The sequence below is a fragment of the Chrysochloris asiatica genome, unplaced genomic scaffold (assembly GCF_000296735.1).
Source record: "Chrysochloris asiatica unplaced genomic scaffold, ChrAsi1.0 scaffold00012, whole genome shotgun sequence".
Taxonomy (NCBI): domain Eukaryota; kingdom Metazoa; phylum Chordata; class Mammalia; order Afrosoricida; family Chrysochloridae; genus Chrysochloris; species Chrysochloris asiatica.
The window spans coordinates 24,555,915-24,575,697 of record NW_006408530.1 but is presented as its reverse complement, the minus strand read 5'-3'; the positions used below and the strand labels follow the sequence as shown (position 1 = coordinate 24,575,697).

At 34.7% G+C, this 19,783-nt stretch overlaps 1 protein-coding gene across 1 annotated transcript in view; it reads right to left on the bottom strand.

Annotated features, from left to right (window-relative positions):
• LRP1B (low density lipoprotein receptor-related protein 1B) overlaps positions 1–19,783 on the bottom strand; it is a 2,342,762-nt gene that overhangs the window by 114,208 nt on the left and 2,208,771 nt on the right. Inside the window, exons 78-82 of the mRNA XM_006834597.1 lie at positions 15,678–15,901; positions 14,507–14,613; positions 7,192–7,308; positions 5,374–5,547; positions 3,057–3,182 (exon numbers count right to left, since the gene is read on the bottom strand). Of these exons, the coding sequence (XP_006834660.1) occupies positions 3,057–3,182; positions 5,374–5,547; positions 7,192–7,308; positions 14,507–14,613; positions 15,678–15,901 (748 nt within the window). The remainder of the gene's footprint in view (positions 1–3,056; positions 3,183–5,373; positions 5,548–7,191; positions 7,309–14,506; positions 14,614–15,677; positions 15,902–19,783) is intronic.

Genomic DNA, 19,783 nt, shown 5'->3' with positions numbered 1-19,783 from the left:
TGTAAATGGTATTGCTTTCCTAATATCCTTTTCAGCGCTCTCATTTTTGGTATAGAGGGATCCAACTGATTTTTGTATATTGCTCCTATACCCTGCCACATTGCTGAATCTTCCAATGAGTTCTAGTAGCTTTTTTTTACTGAGTGTTTAGTGTTATCTCCGTATAGGATCATATCGTCTGCAAATAGAGAGAGTTTTATTTCCTCTTTGCCAATTTGGATGCCTTTAATTTCTGTGTCTTGCCATATAGTTTAGGTTGGTCGTGTTTTTCTAAAAATGTATCCATCTCTTCTAAGTTTTAAAATTTGTTGGGGTACAACTTTTCATAGTATTCTGTTATTATCCTTTTTATTTTCTTTTTTTCCATTGTAACATTGCCCTTGTGGTTTCTAATTCATGTTATTTGTGTCTTCTCCCTCTTTTATTTTGTTCAGTTGCCAATGGTTTGTCAATTTTGTTAATCTTTTCAAAGAACCAGCTTCTTGTCCTGTTTTTTGTATCTATCGTTTATCTGTTTTCTATCTCATTTATTTCTGCTCTAATCTTTATTACTTATTTTCTTTTAGTGTGTGTAGATTCCTTCTGTTGGTCTTTTTTGCATTGTTGTAGATGCTCTGTTAATGTGTTAATTCTGGTTCTTTCTTCTTTTGGGATGTGTGCATTTATTGCAATGAATTGTTCTCTGAGCACTGCTTTTGCCATGTCCCAAAGATTTTGGTATGTTGTGTTTTCATTTTCATTTGTTTCTAGGACTTTGTGCATTCACATTTAATTTCTTCTACTACCCAGTCACTTTTCAGCAGGGTGTTATTCAGTTTCCATGTATTTGACTTTATTTCCTTGGTTTTCCTATTGTTGATTTCTAATTTGATAGCATTGTGGTCTGAGACGATGCTTTGTAGTATTTTGGTATTTGTAAATTTATGTAGATTTGTTTTGTGGCCTAAAACATGGTCTATTCTGGAGAATGTTCCATGTGCACTGGGAAAGAATGTGTATTGTGCTATTGCTGGGTTTAATGTTCTGTACACATCTATGAGGTCCAGTTGGCTGATTGTGTTGTTTAGTTCTTCTATGTGTTTACCTTCTAATACATTGTACTTGTTTTGATCATAAACCTCCCAGATTCTCTGCATTTGATCTTATAGTTTTGTTCTGTTCTGTGTGCATGCATGGGAGAAGAACCCACCAGTAGTGCCGGTGGGGGTGTCCATTAGCTCAGGCACCTCCTCTAGTCACCAGAATTGAGGTGTGCAAAGAATGTGTGTGTGTGGGGGGGCAATGAACAGATACTAAAAATAAGAAATTCAGAACAAAGCAAAAATGACAAAGTGCATTGTCCACCTTTGCTCCTAGGTTCCCACAGCATTTTCCGTGGTGTGTCTTCTCCCCGCTTGGTCTTGCCATTTGGTCTCACCCAGGTTGTCTGCTTCAGGCTTCTGAGCCCAGCAAATTCAAAAGTATGCAATTTCTTACTTTTGCTACAAGTTCCACTAGCTATAAGCCTTCAAACCTTTAAAATATTCCTATCTATGTGGTTCCAATTTTGGAGCTCTGCCCTGAATATGCTTTAACTGGTATTCTGTGGTATTGCTGATAGTGAACCTTACTGCACTTCCACCCTAGCTGCCATCAAGCCCTACCGCATCCCATTTCATTTTTGACAGTTTCCAATATTCCTAGTTTTGTACTTCACATATTCCATGTTCTGATTATTAATGAATGTTTACAGCTTCTTCTCTTCATTTTGAGTTGTGCTTTATCAGCAAACAAAGGTCCTAAGAGCTTTCCTCCATTCACATCATCACAGTCAACTCTACTTTGAGGAGGCTGCTCCTCCTAGTCATATTTTGAATGCCTTGAAACCTGAGGAGCTTATATTCCAACACTATATCTGACAATATTCTGGTGCTCTTCATCATGTTCCAATATTCAATATTCCATGGCTATTTGATAGTGTTTCACTGCTGTTCATAATGTCTTCAGTGACTAAATTTTCACAAGTAGTCTGTCTCTCCTTCTTCTTAGTCTGTCTTTGTCTGGAAACTCAGCTAATACCTGTCTTCTGTGGGTGACCCTGCTGGTATTTAAAATGCCCATTGTATAGCTTCCAAAATCACAGCATCACACAAGCCACCATAGTACAAGAAGCTGACAGATGAGTGGTGGGAACAAGTCACTGGTCTTGCAAAATTCTATCATGCGATCTACAGCATCGTTTCTATCACCAAGGCCATATTTTCCAACTACTGATCCTTTTTGTTTCCAACCTTTAGATTCCAATCACCCATAATTAACAATACATCTTGATTGCATGTTTGATCAATTACAGACTGAAAATCTTAGTTGTTGTTGTTGAGTGCCATCGAGTTGGTTCCAACCCATAGCTACCCTGTATAGGATTTCCAGGAAGCAGCTGGTGAGTTTGAACCCCTGACCTTGCAGTTCAAACAACTTTGCAGTCTGGCGCATTAACCCACAGGGCCATCATCACTGGTTTCAGTAGTTGATACATAAAATTAAATAGTTGTATTAGCTGGTCTTCCGTGCCACATGTGATAGGATGTTAACCTATCACAGACAGTGTTGTACTATAAGATATATCTTGAAATGTTATTTTTGATGATGAATACAATACCATTTCTCTTGAATTTGTCATTCTAAGCATAATAAACCATGTAGCTATTAAATTCAGGAAGACCGTGATACCAGTCCCTTGCAGGTCACTAATGCCTAGGATATTGATGTTTATACATTTCATTTCATTTCTGATATAATGGAAATATTAACATATCTTCTGGTCAGTCTGTGCATGACTATAAAGTCCTAAATATTTTGTTAAATGTACCTTAAGTGCTCAATGTCATTTTGTGAACAAATGTAGAATGGATAGTTTTCTACTCCAAGGAAGAATTATTCACATACACATTCAAGAGTCATTGGTACTTAGGCAGCTGAATTGGTGATTGGGAATATAATCTTGCTTAGTCCCCAAAGCTTTGAAAATATACAAGAATAAGTAGTTCCTTATTTCTAGAATAAGAAGATATACCTACCTAATAGGCTGTCATCATTGCAGGTGCCATTAATCAAATATTTTCCTTCAGGGCACACACAAGTGGCCCCAGAAGGATTCAGCACACAGAGGAATTCACATGTTAAATCCAAGCATGGATTGGGTACTGATTAAAGTAAAACAAAACAAAAGCATCAGTATAGATACAATCAGTATCAAAACTTAATAAGGTAAAATGATGATTCAGCAATATTGAAAAACAATCACATCTAATTTCTACTGGAGTACCTGATTTCAATGTTACTGTTCTCATTTAAAGGCAGAGATGCTCTGCTCTCTGCAGTGCTATAGGATAAGCACTGTATTGCTAACCAAAATGTTGGCAGGTCAAACTTACCAGCAGCACCATGAGAGAAAGATGAGGCTTTTTGTTCCACAAAGATTTACAGCCTCAGAAACCTTATATAAGGTCACTATAAGTTAGATTCAGCTAAATGGCAGTGAGTTTAATCCTCATGATGGTAAACTTGCCTTAATTTATACTTCATAAATAAATAATAAAGTGTTCCAATCTATATTTTATCCCTCTTCCATGGAATGAATAGTTTTTTGACAAGAAAGCTGGCCTGAAATTCTGAAATGCAGCCTGGTCTGTGATTAAAAGGAAAGTCAAATGAATTCCTACACAGTTTTCCTGTATCTTTTTTTTTTTTTTTTTTATCAGAATAGTATTCTAAGAAATAGAAACAATTCTCCCTTGGTATTTATAAAGGCTTAAAGTGTATATATGTTTTCAGTTAAAAAACAATAACAACAATAAGCCAAGTAATATGACATTTTAAACTTAAAAATAAGTCAGACATTCTAAATTGAGATGTTTCTGGAAAAAAAATCCATAATGGATAATAAATTACTAATTTTCTCGGGAAAATATCATAACCCATTAAAAATCCCACCATAGGATGAACTTCTGTCTGATTCAAAAGTTGAAATTCTTCTTAACAATGTGCTGGAAAAGTACCATGGGAGCATTAACAGGTTATTTTTATTGGTATGAAAAAGGAGTGGAGATATCTCTTAGAGAAGTTCCTAAGAACTTCTTAAGAAACAGTCAGCGTGATTGTTTTCACAGGTAAAAGTTTTAGGTTAAGTTATGCAAGCTTGATAGAAGCACGTTGAAGTTTACTAGATAAAGACTAGAGGAAATCCAGAAAATACCATAAGGTGAAAGTAATGGAATCATTAGACCATTGGTCAAATGCAAACATTAGAATAAAATTTAAGAAATATTTTAGGGAACATATTCTGCTTTAATCTCTTGAAAACCAATTTGAATAAATTGTAGGAAATGAAGCAAATATCTTAATTTACCATAAGAAGGTCTATGAATAAATTATTTCTTAAAGAGTGAGTTTTAAACATAAAGACAGATTATAACAATTTCAGCCACCTTTTTTTTTTTCACTTTACATTTTAATGTCTTTGGATGAAAATGTTTGAAACAAACAGATTATTCAAGAAAATAACCTTGGTTTATTACCTACTTCTTTCTATGAGGGAAAGTAACAAAAATAAATCATTAAAAAAATGGATCAGAGACAATACAACTCTGATTGTATTTACAGTTACAAAAAACTCTCCTTAAATATACTTCAGGATTACATGCTAATGCTTTTGTTAAGTGCCCTGGAATTGGTTCTGACTCATAGTGACCCTGTATAGCGTTTCCAAGGAGCAGCTCTTGAGCTTGAACCACCAACTTTGAGGTTCAAACTGACCTTGTGGTCAAGTGCTTATCCTAAGCACCAAATGTTAATGCTAGGATAAATACTTTTATCAGTAACATAAGCAAAAATGGTTATTGATATATTTCTTACTTTGGCATTTTAGAAATATAGAATGAGACTTTATATATATATTGCTGTTGGTGTTAATTATTGTTGAATCTATTCAGAGTCATAGTCACCCTGTATAGAGATTCAGAGGAGTGGCTAGTGGGTTTGAATTGTCGACCTTCCCGTTACCAGTCCGGTGTCACACCATATGTAAATAAATATAGATAGATAGATAGATAGATAGATAGATAGATAGATAGATGTGTATATGCACATGTACCTCATCTAATTATAATCTAATTAAATATTGAAAATTTCCATAATTGTTATTTTTTATATAAAACTTTTTTTTATATGAAAACTTTTGCAATATTTAAATCTTGACTTCGATAAATTGTAAAGTCTAGTTGATTTCAAAACTGAAGTTCAATCCACTGGGTTTAAGATGCTAAAATGTTCTTTTAAGTGTTATATGGAAAAAAATTTACCTATAGATACAACCTTAGAAAATACTGTACTTACAGTTTACTTGTTTATAGCGGTGAGATATCAAAGCTCCTTTTGTTTTATCGACATCTAAAGCTAGGTACTCTACAGAACCCTGACCAAATTTCTGTACTCGAAATACACCATTTTTAGGCCCGGCTCCATATATGTAATCTTCAAAGACATCAATCCTGTGTGGATGTAGCAAGCCTATAATTTTAGAAGAGAGGAATTATAAATATTAAAACATATATAGTTAGTCTCAAGAAATTTGTCTAAGTTTAAGATCATACAGAAAATCTTGTTACTGTACTTAAAAATAACAACAACAACAAAAAAAAAACCTTCAGATTTGGAATATTTTTAAACAGTAACCACAAAATTGTTCAAGTTTATCTATTTGCAATTGAAGTATGTGAAACATTCAGCATCTTTCTCAGAACATGAGAAAAAACTTCTATCATCACTTTAAGCATCTTCACCATCATAAAGTTGTTTGCCGGGATCCATAATATGCAGAGTACTCTTGTCTGCTGTACAATTCATAAACCAAAGAAAAGCCTACAAGCTAGCCATAGCCACAGCACAAAAAACAGTTTCCAGATTCTCAGTTTGAGTTCTGATTGAATTGATGATCAAAGTTAGATTAGCTGCATGACTTGTTTATCAAGTAAGCATTTTTTGGGTTTAAAAAGTAAATTCTAGAAAAGATTTGGCTTTATTATTGTCTCTTTTTGAAAAATTCAATAAATAAACCAAAGGAGAAAATGGCAATTACAAATGTGACTTTCTTGACTAACATAATAGGGATTATAATCTTCCACATTGTATAACTACTTTATAAGAGATTTAAATTGGCCAACAAAGCTGTTAACTTTGGGGATTAAAATGTATAACCGATAAAGTGACATTATATTTCAATAAGTACCTAAAAATTGAAAAAACATGAATTGCCTCTTAATTTTATATATTTTCACCTATGTTTCTTTAAGTCGTAAAATATACACTTAAACTAAAATCGTTCAAGTTAATTGTAATTAATTATAGGATTTGAAATATTATTATCTAGGATTATTGGTACAAAAAATCATGGATTTTGACAAAGGCCCCAAAAAAGTACATTTTCATTATTTTTTTTCTACTTTTCTGCTTGATAAAAAGTAAGAAGCAAAGTTACATTCAATAAATGTAACATGTAAACACAAAAACTTCAAGTTCATATTTATGAGCAATCTATAGTAAACAAGGAAAAGGGAGGGAACAAATAAGAAAGAGAAGAAATTAGACTCAGTAGAAAGAAGTGAGTCAGACAGGTAGTGTGTGAAGGGAGCCAGAAAATGGGAAAGGAAAAAAAAAAAAAAAACAGGTTGCAGACAAGCAGAGATAAGAAGAGTGAGAAAAGAAGAGCATCCGCATATTTGGAGGTTACTAGTGGTTGAGGCAAATTGTCAATTTTACACACTGCTTTACACATGGGCGAGGTATTTTATAAATGACCTATAACAATAATTCCCTGCCTGTTACCACCACAATTTGAACTAAAAATTAGTTTTCACATGTATTAATCTTGACTACTTGCTGTAGTTGACTCTGAATGAAATAACCACATAAACAACAGGACGAAATTAGATTATCAGTCTTGGCAGCAATGGGCCATGTTTGTCCTAAAGGCAAGATGTTTTTATACCCTGGCCTTTTTGTTTTTCACCAAGAATGAAAATTTTAATCCACAATAAAAGCTAGAAATTGAAATGAGATTTTTCAGGAAATCCAAAATGCTTCAGTACTTATAAAGTTTCTGTACTATCATTTAATACTCTCATTAATATCTGAAAATAACAAGACTTCACAAACCTTGTTTACTGCTGACAGAGACTACCAAATCAGAGCCATCATACAGAACACTACCAATAACAGAAAGTTCAAAGTCAGCCCAGTAGATGCGTTCACTAAACTGATCCACAGTCAGACCTACAAAATCAACAAACATGATCAAATGAAGAAAATCAGGTGAAGACGACTTTAAAATTAAGTTTTTCTTCTTAATGCATACATATGGATGACATTTGTCCAAAAACATCACATAAATGACTCCCAGTCTAGTTCAGGAAGCCAAAGAAATCAGAAAACTTGGAATAACATAATTATTTCACTGAAACATACATTTTTAGGTCACATAGACTTTATTTAACAAGCTATAGTAAAAACTTAGCTTTGCATAGAAATATGTTTGATTAATTACCTTTCCAGCCAGGTATACTCTCCTTTTTATGACTATTTTCCTATTAAGAATCCCCGTTGGCAGAGTGGTCAAGTCTTAGGATGTTTATCAAACTTTTGGAGGCATGAACTCATCGGTTTCTCTGGGAGAGGAAGATGTGGCAATGTGCTTCTGGAAAGATTTTATGCTTGGAAAGCCTCTAGGACAGTTCTACTCCTGTATAACTGTACCTATGGAGTCACGTTGAGACTCTACTCCATGGTAAAGTGCTTCTTGTTTGTTCATGTGTTATGTTTTTGTTTTCTATCAGATTTTCCATTATATTTCAGTTTTATCTTCATACTCTAGCATAGAGGAATAATTTATTTTATTGATTTTGCTTTATTTTCCTCCACAGATCCTGTTTCCCTTTCACAAATATAAGTTTGGTGGCAACCCTGCATCAAGTAAATCTACCAGTGCCAATTTTCTGATAACATGCACTAAATATATGTATCACAATATTTCAAACTTTCTCATGATGCTTTTACATGGAGTGTGAAACCCCCAAATTTGTGTGAAATAGCTTTATTTAGATGGTGTGGCACTGAACCCACAGAGTCTCCAAAGTATGTCTGTACACAGAGTTACTTCATTATTAATACAACTGCTCTTACATTATTTAAAATAATTGAATGTACATTAAATATATTCTTAATCCCTCCATGCCAGTGCATTTCTCAGAAAAGCTTCCTGGTTTAATCATAAAAGAGTTGTGTCTTTATTGGAACACCATTAGTGTTGTGTGAGGTCAAGTCTATTTGGACTCATCACAACTGCATAGGACAGGGTAGAACTGCCCGATCGGGTCTCCAAAGCTGTAAATCTCTAAGCACACGGTGCATTTTTTTCCTGCAGAGATGCTGTTGGATTCTATTTAGCAGCTGAGCACATAACTACTGTGCCACCAGAATCCTTGGAATCACCCTAAGTAGGAAATAACTCAACAACAATGGGTTTGGTTTGGTGTTGGTGGAACTGGCTTATAGTGTTGTAAGATATCTCTATACATGCTGTGGAGTCCTGGTGTGGTGCTGTGGGTTAATACGCTGGATAGCAAAGTCAGTTTGAACCTCAAAGTCGGCAGTTCAAGCTCACCAGCCGCTCCTTGGAAACCCTACCCAGGGTCGCTGTGGTCAGAGCCAACTGGACGGCACTTAACAACAACATACATGCTGTGGTCTAATGCTCTGGTTTAAACTGCAAGGTTGGCAGTTCAAATTTACCAGCCATTACTCAGAAATTCTATACGGGGTTGCTAAGAGTCTGAACCAACCTGCCAACATTTAACAACAGCAACTATGCAAGCTGAATGTTAAACTAACTAATTATTGATGATTGCAGTAGGAAAGAATGAGTAGTAAATTATTTAGGGTTTTTGTTGTTGTTAAGTGCTATCAAGTCAGTTCCAACTCATAGCGACCCCATACACAGTTTTCAAGAAGTTAGTGGGTTTGAACTGCTGACCTTGTGGTTCATAGTCCAGTCCTGATCGTACAGTGCCACACCAGGTTTTAGTGGTGATAAAATTGTTGTGACGCTGCAGAATACTGTTCTGGATTGCAAAGTCGGTAGTTCAAACTCACCAGCCGTTTCTCAAAAACCCTACACAGGATCTCTGTGGGTGGGAACCAGTTCGATGGCACTTCACAATAACAACAACAACAACAATTTTTTACTTTACTCATTAATTTGCTCTGAAGATTATATTCATTATCAGCACTGGTATCTGTCAATGAGTAATGAGAAATTAAAATGATATGGGCAATTATTAGTAGTCTCCCATTTTGCCTACAAAAATGATTTTTTAAAGTTTTTCTATTTATTTTTATTTTAATACATTTTCTTGACTTTCTGTCAATATATTTTTGCAAAAGCATCTGCAGGCCACAGGATATCTTAAAGCATGTCTTTCTTCAATATAGAAAAGTATGTACAGTCTATAATAAATGTTCAATGAGTAGATGTTCATTCTTTATGTGATTTAGTTGGTTGCTGTTGTTGGTGCTATTAGGTGTTGTCCAGTCAATGCTGACTCATGGTCACTTCATGTGACCAGACTAGAACTGGCCCACAGAGTTTTCTTGACTGTAATCCTTTCAGAAGGTGATAGGTGGAGAAACAGCAGCCAGACATCTAACCATTTGTACCACCGGAGCTCACATTGCATTCATTGAAAGTACAATGCAATTAACATACCTTTGACAGCTAAACACTAAAGAGCTCTCCCAATTATATCATTAAGAAAACAACTGAAATGTGCCTCACTTGCTAGGCAACCAAATAAATGCTATTTATTTTTTTGAACTTGTGCTAACTGTATTGCATTGCATATGGACCAAGAATTAACAATCAGATTGGAAAATCACAATCAAAACTGTATTAATTTTTCTATTACATATGTAGATATGGTCTAAACGTAATCAAAGTAAATATAAATATTGCTCTTCAAAGATAATATAGAGATGTGATGTGCCCAACCACCCTCTGAGTAATAACTTATCAAATTAAAAAAAATTGGCCTATGTTTTACTTGCTTATGCTCAATGACGAATTTGCTATTTAGGGTCATGTTAGGAGTTGTGTCTTTGCTTCTTCAAGTATAATTATGGACCACATGAGTCATAAAATAATCCAATTTCCTGATGCTGCTTTATACATCAAAGCAGTGTCTACAAAGGATTGAAAATACTTTTCTTTCTCCTTTATCAGCAAAATAGAATAAAGAAGTAGATACGATGAAAATCATCCCCCAACAACACAGGTGTTTACAAGAAAATATATTATATTTTCTAATCATAAAAAAGAAGATAATGGATGTCTAAGCCAAGTTAATTAACAATATCATTCCATCAAAATCAGCAATAATAATAGTTCTTAAAAGTGTCAAATATTTCATTACTGGTCTAGTCTAATCTAAGACATACTTGCCTTTATCAGATCTGGTCACACACTGTATTATTGAATAGAATTATTTCTAGATAAAAATTATATAACAATATTTTTAGATGAGTGGGATTTATATTTCCAAAATATCCAAAAATCAATGAGTTTGATTTTTCCTTAAGCCCTTTAATAAAAAAAGATTGTCTTTTAGATTAAAAAGTTAATAAAGGAACCAACGAACTTTTCCTGTCATAGAGATGACAATCCAGTTTATATGAAAGAAAAATTTTGTTTCTATCTTTAAAATATCATGACTCCTTTATACCTTTAATAAAGAACCAATAACAAAAAATCTTAAAATAAATAAATAAATAAATAAATCAACTCTCAAGCCACTGATTTTTATCAGAATGATGAGTATTTGGGCCAAGTCAGAAAAAGTGCAGAAAATTTAAAAATAAAATGTGTACTTGTTCTAATAAAGCATAATTTGGAAGACATATATAAAAGATAAAGACACAGGCTCACAAAGAGTTAGAGATGAATAATAATGACAGCATGCAGTCATTTTCTTAAACATTTCCCATGACACCAAGACCATTATAATAGCTCAGGAATTTTTGCATTTCATTTTTGTTTCCAGGGATTGTGCGTTTCACTACACTCTTTCCACTCTTTCTTCTATTTCCACTCTAATCTCAAAATAGAAAAAGAAAATAGAGAAAGCAATATCTTTTGAGAAATGGCCATAACACCAATAGAATATTTAAGATAGAAGATTTCAAAATAACAACAAATTGAAATCTCTGTTTTCAGAAGCAGGTGAAAAGCTGCACATTCTATTCTACAATAAATCCAAGATTTTTCAGGTAGAGATGATTAGCAAGTGTACACCACCATATTCATGATTAAGAGATAGTAAGTGGGCCCAGAGGAGACAACATGGCGACCCAGCAATTAAAGTGCTATGAGTCAGAAAAGACATGACAACAGTTGTATTTCTGTGGGTTTTTTATTGTTTTTTAAAGGAGGGCACAAAGAAAATCAGAAAATAGTTACCACGGTTTCATATTTCATTTTCAACTACCTGTAAGATATACATATTTGACTGGCTTTGCCTGGGTCTAGGTCCCACCCTGTAAGATTAATTAACCTGTGGCTGAGGGACCGACCGGGCAGTGTGCGTTTAGGAGTCTTCTCAAAGGCTTATTCTAATGAAATAATAATGTTATACTGCAACCTGCCTCCCTTTACACCCCCCTTCCCTGACACTTCTTCCTGCTCTGCTTTTGCCTTTTCCTCCATAGCACATCACATAATAACATAATTCATAATTTACATTTTAATTATTATTTTGATGTATCTCCATCCTGGCTCTCTAACTTTTCAGAATGTGAACACTGAGTATATGGATTTGTGACTTTGTATTCATTCTTGTACTCCACATAACATAAATCATGACTGAGACATGCTAAGTATAAAACAAATAGAGGCTGAGTAAGCTCTGGTAGCGTAGTGGTTACAAATCAGGCTGCTAACCTCAAGGTTGGCAGTTAGAAACTACCAGCTGTTCCTCGGGAGAAAGATGAGATTTTCTGCTCCTATAAAGATTTTCAGCCTCAGAAACCCTGTGCAGGGTTACTGTGAGTCGGAACCAATTGCACGGTACTTAAAAACAACAACAACAACAAATGAATACAGTGTTTCTGAGAGTCTACTCCTGCAAATGTGAAAGAAGTAGTTAAAGCGGAGCGTCTGAGCAGAAAACTCAGTATATGTTCTTTACATAAGAGGTTGACATTTACATCCTTTTCCATTTCTTATTATATTTTGTCCTATATGACACTTAAAATGACATTAAATATAACTATATATTCTATACTCTGTAAGAATAAAAGCTTTGTGAATATTGGAACTTGCTTCAAAAAGGTAGGAATTTAGTTCTTTAGCATCTGAGAGAGTTTTGGCATATGGTAGGTGTTCAGTTAGTATTTTCAAATAAACGGAATGAAGACACAATTGCATAAATGAATTAAACTCCAGAGCCTTTTACTTTTTCATAAAGAGTCAAAACAATTTAGTTTGAGGAGAAGACAAGCACTTTAAAGAATAATAAAAAGATAAATGTAATATAAATACATCTTAAAAAATGCACGATACTACAAAGTATGACTACTAAATAAAATGTACTATAAAGATTCTGTGCTGACCTTCTGATGGAGATGTGGGGGGAAGGATGGCAAAGAATCCCCAAGGCTGCTGTAGTCTGAAAATACTTTATTGAGGAAGAAGTGCTAAAGTTAGGTCTTTAAAGTTGAGTGAGATTCAACTAGGCAGAAAAACGTTGGGAAAGTACTCTAGAGAATGAGCAAGGAAGTAGAAAAGGAGGCATGAGCTCCTGAAGAGTTCCAAGACTACAGAGTTGTAGCCTTGGTAACCAGATGGGAGGGAGACTGAATCTAGACTGAAAAGAGCTGTGAGTGACAAAGTAAACAATCTTCAAACATGTCTTTCACAAAAACTGTATTTGACTACCACTTCGTCATTCATCTTCCACGAAAAATACTATCTATCCCATCATAGTTATTATATATTTGTAAAAATAATCTTATACATGGCTGTATAAACTGTCCAAATTTCAAGCATGTGAAATTCTGCTAATAGTCTGACAACCAATTTTCAAATAACGTCCCCACAAAATAACTGGCAGTATGGCAAGAACCTGACGTGCAAGTTGGGAAAACATAATATGAAATGTTAATGAAATAAAGTTGTACTGTACATTATTTCATTGCTCTTAAAATTATTATATTGTCAAAAAAACAAGAAGGAATTGTAATACTGTGGTGCAGTGAACTATTTTATATGTCTCTTTAGCCATCTTTGTAATTCTCACCAACCTTTTTCCTGATGGGATTGGGTTAAAGAAGGTGAGGGAAAATATGATGGATTATTCGATCCAGTTGTGAGTGATTACCACCCCCCCCCCCACACACACACACAGTTATGGGTTTATCAGGGATGTTAACAAGTTGCAATTAAGGGTCAGAGATGTTCAGGCCCCAGGAAGTCCTCTCGAGGCCCTCAGCTCCTGGGTCTGGCCTCTATGCTCCAACAATGTTACAAAGCTCTTAGAGTGCTTCTTATAAATGCTCACCAGGAGAAATGCATTCCTCAGAGCAATCAACCATATGTGATCAATAGGGCAGGATGTGGTGCTCAAGGAAAAAATGCAGAAGGCAGGGATAGGAAAGAAGGATCAATGGAAATGGTAAACAGTGGGGAAGGAGGAACAGTGTTGTTACAATGTGGGGCTGCCATCAATGTCACAGGGTTAATTGTGAAATTTTGGAACTGAGATGTGAGTATAAAATGAGCCTTCTCATAAGCAAAGGAGAGGATCTCACTACCATCAAAGAAGAAGACCCATGAGTGGAGCACATCCATTGGACCCTGAGATTCCTGTACATTGAACATCCTTGACACAAGTATAGAAAAGTATGACAACTGGAGTAGTAGCAGGGGAAGAAGAAACAAAAACCAGAATGGTGGATTTCCCAGCCCAAAGAGGCTAATTTGTAGAGCTGAGTGCCTCCACACACACAAATGAGTAAGATGGATTTGCTAACCCATGAAGCTAGAGCTGAGAACCTTTGGATTGAGACTTACAGAGGAGTGGAGTATCTTTGAACAAATGTCAGCAGCCCTAAAAGAACTTTCTGACATTGCCAGAGCAGGACAAAAGCCAAGGGAACCATGACTGAGAAGACAGGGACCAGAGAGAGGCCTGTCTACAAGCATGATTGAGAACAGTCTGTCCTAATTGAAAGAACTGTGCCCTGAGTCTGTTCTGATCCTGCATTTTAACTTGCTAACTTCCATAATAAACCACTAACCCAGAATATGGCCATTGCATTGAATCCAACTAAGTAGAATGCTGTAGGAGTGACAGTTGGTGTCAATTTTGTTGCTAATACTGATTTTCTGTTACTCATTTTAGAATGTTTCAGAAACACATCATACCTGTGGGTCTTTGTAAACTCTTTTGTACTAAAATTCTTCTCAGAGTACCATCCATGGCTGATTCTTCTATGTGGGAGTGGTCTCCAATGACAGTCCAGTACATCATCCTGAAAAAAATAGGCCAAAAAGATTACACAATTGAGGGTACTCTTACAACCTGACTCTTATCAAAAAAAGGCAGTGTTTCTTCATACTATATATATATCAGAATCAATCCAGAGTGCCTTAAGTGCCTTAACATTCAGATTACTGGGCACAACTCTAAACAAAAAGAATAGTTACCTTCAACAGAGGGTTTCAGAAACTGACATTTAAACAAATTGTAACTATGCACACTAAATTTTTGCAACTACTGTTTAGTAATGTAAATAATAGCTTATTATTTAGTATCCAAATTTAATTTATTAAAAAAGTCCATGTAAATATTAGAAAAAATATTTCTACCACAGGAAACTTTGTCTTGTTATGAAAGAACATTTAAACGTTTATTCTATTTTGGATATCATATCAAACCAAAGTACTGCTTTTTTTTTTTTTTTTTGCAGGGTGTAGAAAAGTAATGAATTTGTTAAGCCGACATCATTCTGTTTCAGAACAAAAAACACTGTAAAATGTAATAAGTAAATAATAGTCTGTTGCCTGAAAACTAGTGATTTAATGATCCATTTAAGGAATTAGTGACAATTTAAAGAAATATTTCCCTGCTTCATTTATGATTTCTGCTTATAGTTTTCCTGTTCAAGCAAAAGCAAGGACTCTTTGTATTAAATTGTTTAAATTTGTTCATACATATGTTTTCATCCTTTATTATTACAAATAAACCAAGATGTCAACACTTCACATTGAATATGTTTAACATCATGGAAATTCAATTTTAGATGAAAAATCATAGTTGTGTTTAACACACCAGTTTCATTATTCTGCAACATGTACACATACACACTCATATAGACTGGATATTGTATCAATCTTTCTGGAAAAAATAAAAATTGAATCACCATGTCAAGTAAAAAAAGACATGCTTTTATGTAGGCAGAAAAATACAAAGATTTTCAGAAGTGTTTTGAATTGATTATATGTTCAGCATGCATTAAAAAAACCCTCACAGACGGGGTGGGGTGGGGGGGTGGGATACTCACATAAAAATAAAAATACCAAGACATTAACCTACCCTCTTTTAGGATTTACAGCAATAGCATAGGGTTCTCCAGCCATATTTGTTAAAAGTCTGGTGCAGTTGGGACCATTCAGCTGTCCTACATTAATGGAATATCTCAGACTTGTCCAGTGTGTGGTATAGTAACTGAACCAGTGCATTCTAGAATGATCTGTCCAATAAATATTTCCAGCAACCCAGTCAACTGCAATATCCCTGGGTCTTTTAAATTCAGGACACTAAAATAAAACAAAATAAGAAATCACAGTATTTTCAAAAGCAATTTAGTGGAGTTTTCTGTATACATACATTTGTATTTGAAGGGCAAAACACTTATGTGTACTTATTACATTGCATTCATAACAATGCATATACAACCTCACAAATCTTATATGTAGATCTCATTGAAGTATTACTTAGGAATTCCCTTGTCCATCTTACACCAACTAGTATATTTTCAGCATGAGAAAAGGATCTCTGTTGACCTCTTACAATAAAATCCCCTGATAATACCCATAATTAGTACACCTGTAGATTAGTTTAAATACATAAATTTAAATGAGTCATAACTTTCTAGTCCTAATTTTTGTCACTCAGTATAACACCTTGGAATTCTTCTAATTTATTATATGTGCCTATTATTAATACTTTTTTTGCTCAGCCCACTACATGAGTATGCCACAATTTGTTTATAATTCTAAATGTCCTCTAGACTTGATATATTGTCTATTATAACTAAAGTCATCAACATGTCTTTGGTTTAGACACAAGCACTCATATCTGTTGGGTATTTACCCTGGAGTCCCTGAATGGTGCAAACTGTTCATATAGCCAGCTGTTAATTGAAAGTTTGGAAGTTTGAATTTACCCAGAGATACCGTTGAACAAAGTCCTTGTGGTCTACTTATGAAAAGTGAGTCATTGAATACTCAGCAAAACAAGTTCTACTGATACACCTGATTTTGCCATGGATTTGAACTGACTTGATGGAAATGGTTGAATTGGCTTCATTTACGGCATACATGTGTTTGGCTATTTTTTTATTTTCAGACTTTGTACCAATATAAAATCTCTTTGCAAATGTAAGAAAGTCCAAATTGTTCTTGATTTATATATATTTGATTTTAAAATTAGAAAAATATTAGTACAGAGACCTTTAGAAAGATGTTGCATTTAAACATCTTTTGAGAAATGTTTAGATGTCTTACATTTATATATGAGAACTTATATTTTTTGCTTACTATAGAATTTTACAGAATTATTTTGAATCAAAGTTAAGAGTATTCACGAATAGACAGCAAAGCATATAATGAAAATTCTATGCCCTTCAATTAGTTATATCACATTGAGCAAGAATGAGTTTTAATTAAAATGTTAATTTAACATGGTCAGATTTATTGTGCATAACCAAAAGTGAGAAGAGATTCCCAAAGGTATTACATTAAGAACAGAAACAATTATTTGAAGGTGATAACAACTACAGATGTGGTCCTTATAGAAGAGCATAATTAGGATGAAACATCCAGTGAAAACAAGGGTTTTTAACACATGACAGTTATTCTCATACTCTGATGTTAAATACCAGTCAGTTCCAACTCATAGTGACCATGTAAACTGGGTTTCCATGAAATGACTGTTGAATTTGAACCAACCAGAAGGGTAGCATTACAGTGTTTATCCTACAGCACAACATCAGGACTCCAGTTTAGAGGTCAGCAAATTTTCTTAAGAAGACTTTGATCATTTCAAAAAGAACATATGGTACCAAGTAAGAGGAATTGCAAACCGTTGTCTGCTGGGATTACTAGGATCTCAAAGAAGGGAAACATGTCTTGAACTAGACATAGAATCAATGCACAATTTCTAATGATCATTACAATCATACTTTTGCCTATTAGCTTAAAAATGAAATCATGAAATTTTATTAAACCCTATTATCTCAAGTCTAACAAAAAAATACTATATATCAATGCAACACTATATATATATATATATAAAACCTAGAGTAGATTATATATTGAGGGATTATATATATATATCCTAGAGTAGAAAACTAAAAAAGAAGAGCATGCTCAGCGTTTTCCAACCTGAAAGAACTGCAGTGAAAATTCAAGCCTCAACTTTAAATATTGAAGGATTCTATGCACAAAATAATTATTGATGCAAAAAGCATCAAAAGAAGATGGAAGGAATATACAGAGTCACTGTGCCAAAAAGAAAAGGCCAAAGTTCAACAGTTTTAAGAGGTAGCATATGATCAAGAGTGGTGACCCAATGTAAAGTGCAAATCATTGGACAATATCATTAATATTGCATGCAAATAAACATTGCTAAAGGTAATTTTAAAAGGGCTGCAGCAATGCATTGACAGGGAGCTGCTAGAGGTTCAGGATGAATTCAGAAGGGAACGTGGAATGAAGGATATTATTTCTGATGTCAGATAGATCTTGGCTGAAAGCAGAGAAAACCAGAAAGATGCTAACTTGTGCTTTAATAACCATGCAAAAGCTCTCAGTTGTGTGATCATGACAAGCTATGGACAACATTGCAGAGAATGACTATTACAAAACACTTAACTGTGCTCATAACCTGTGCATACACCAGCAGGCAGTTGTTAGAACAGAACAAGGGGCACTGAATGATTGAAAATCAGCAAAGGCATGTGCCAGGGTTGTATTCTTTCACAATACTTATTTAATCTGTATACTGAGTACATAATTAGAAAAGCTAGATTAAATGAAGCACGTGGAACCAGGGTAGAAGGAAGACTCATTAACAGCCTGCAATATGCAGACGATACAGCTTTGCTTGCTGAAACCAAAAAGGACATAAAATACTTACTGAAAAAGACTACACCCCCTGATATGAATTGTTCCTCAATGCAAAAAAAAAAAGCTCCTCACCAATGCACTAATAAATAACATTAAGATAAATGGAAAAGGATTCGGTTTTGTCAAAGACTTAATTTTCTTGGATTGACCATCAACACTCACAGAAGCAGCAGTCAAGAAATCAAATGATGTATTGCATTAGGCAAATTTACTGCACAAGATCCTTATAAAGTGTTCAAGAGCAAAAATGTAAGTTTGAGGACTAAGGTGCACCTGACCTAAGCAATGATATTTTCCATAGTCTCATACACATGTGAAAAGTTAGACAATGAATAAAGAGGACTGTAGAATCAATTGATGCATTTGAGTTATGGTGTTAGAAGAGAATATTGAAAGTACTATGGACTGACAGTATAACAAATCAATCTGTGTTGGAAGAATGCTCCTTAGAACCCAAGATGGCCAGGTTTTGTCTCTCATACTTTGGATGTATTATCAGGATGGACCAGTCCATGGAGAGGGAGATCATGCTTAGTAAAGCGGAGGGTCAGCAAAAAAGAGAAAGACCCACAATGAAATGGATTGGCACAGTGGCAACTGCAATGGGCTAAAGTGTAGCAATGATTATGAGATTGGTGCAGGTCCGGGTAGTGTTTTGTTTTGTTGTACATGGAGTTGGTGCCAACTCAACAGCATCTAACAACAATAAAATCTCAGGGTTTAGTGAAGTTTAATGTAAAACACTCTGTAATGCAGCATGTTCTAGAAATATATAATTAGTATTCATTGATGTGAAGAATATATAAGGATCTGTCTAGCCAAACTACAAACCCATTCAGTATCATTTAAATTGACACAAAGACACACACACAGGTTGGCAGCATTTATGCAACATTTAAAAGCAAGGGGCATGTACATGTCAATAGGTGTCATAAATTAATAAACATGAAGAACAAGGACAAAAATCAACATTATAAGCTATTTAGAGATTCTTAGAACATGTTTGTCATATCCTAACACCATGAGAGTTGTTGTTGTTGTTGTCAGGTGCCATCGAGTCAGAACCGACTCATAGTCAAAACAGTGTCCAATCCTGGGCCAACCTTACTACCGCTGCCACACTTGAGTCCATCAATGTTGCCACCTGGCCAATACATCTCTTTAGGGGTCTTCCTCTTTTTCTCTGACCCTCCACCTTACCCAGCATGACATCCTTCTCCAGCGACTGTTTCCTCTGGACAATATGTCCAAAGTATGAGAGACAAAGCTTAGCCATCCTGGCCTCCAAGG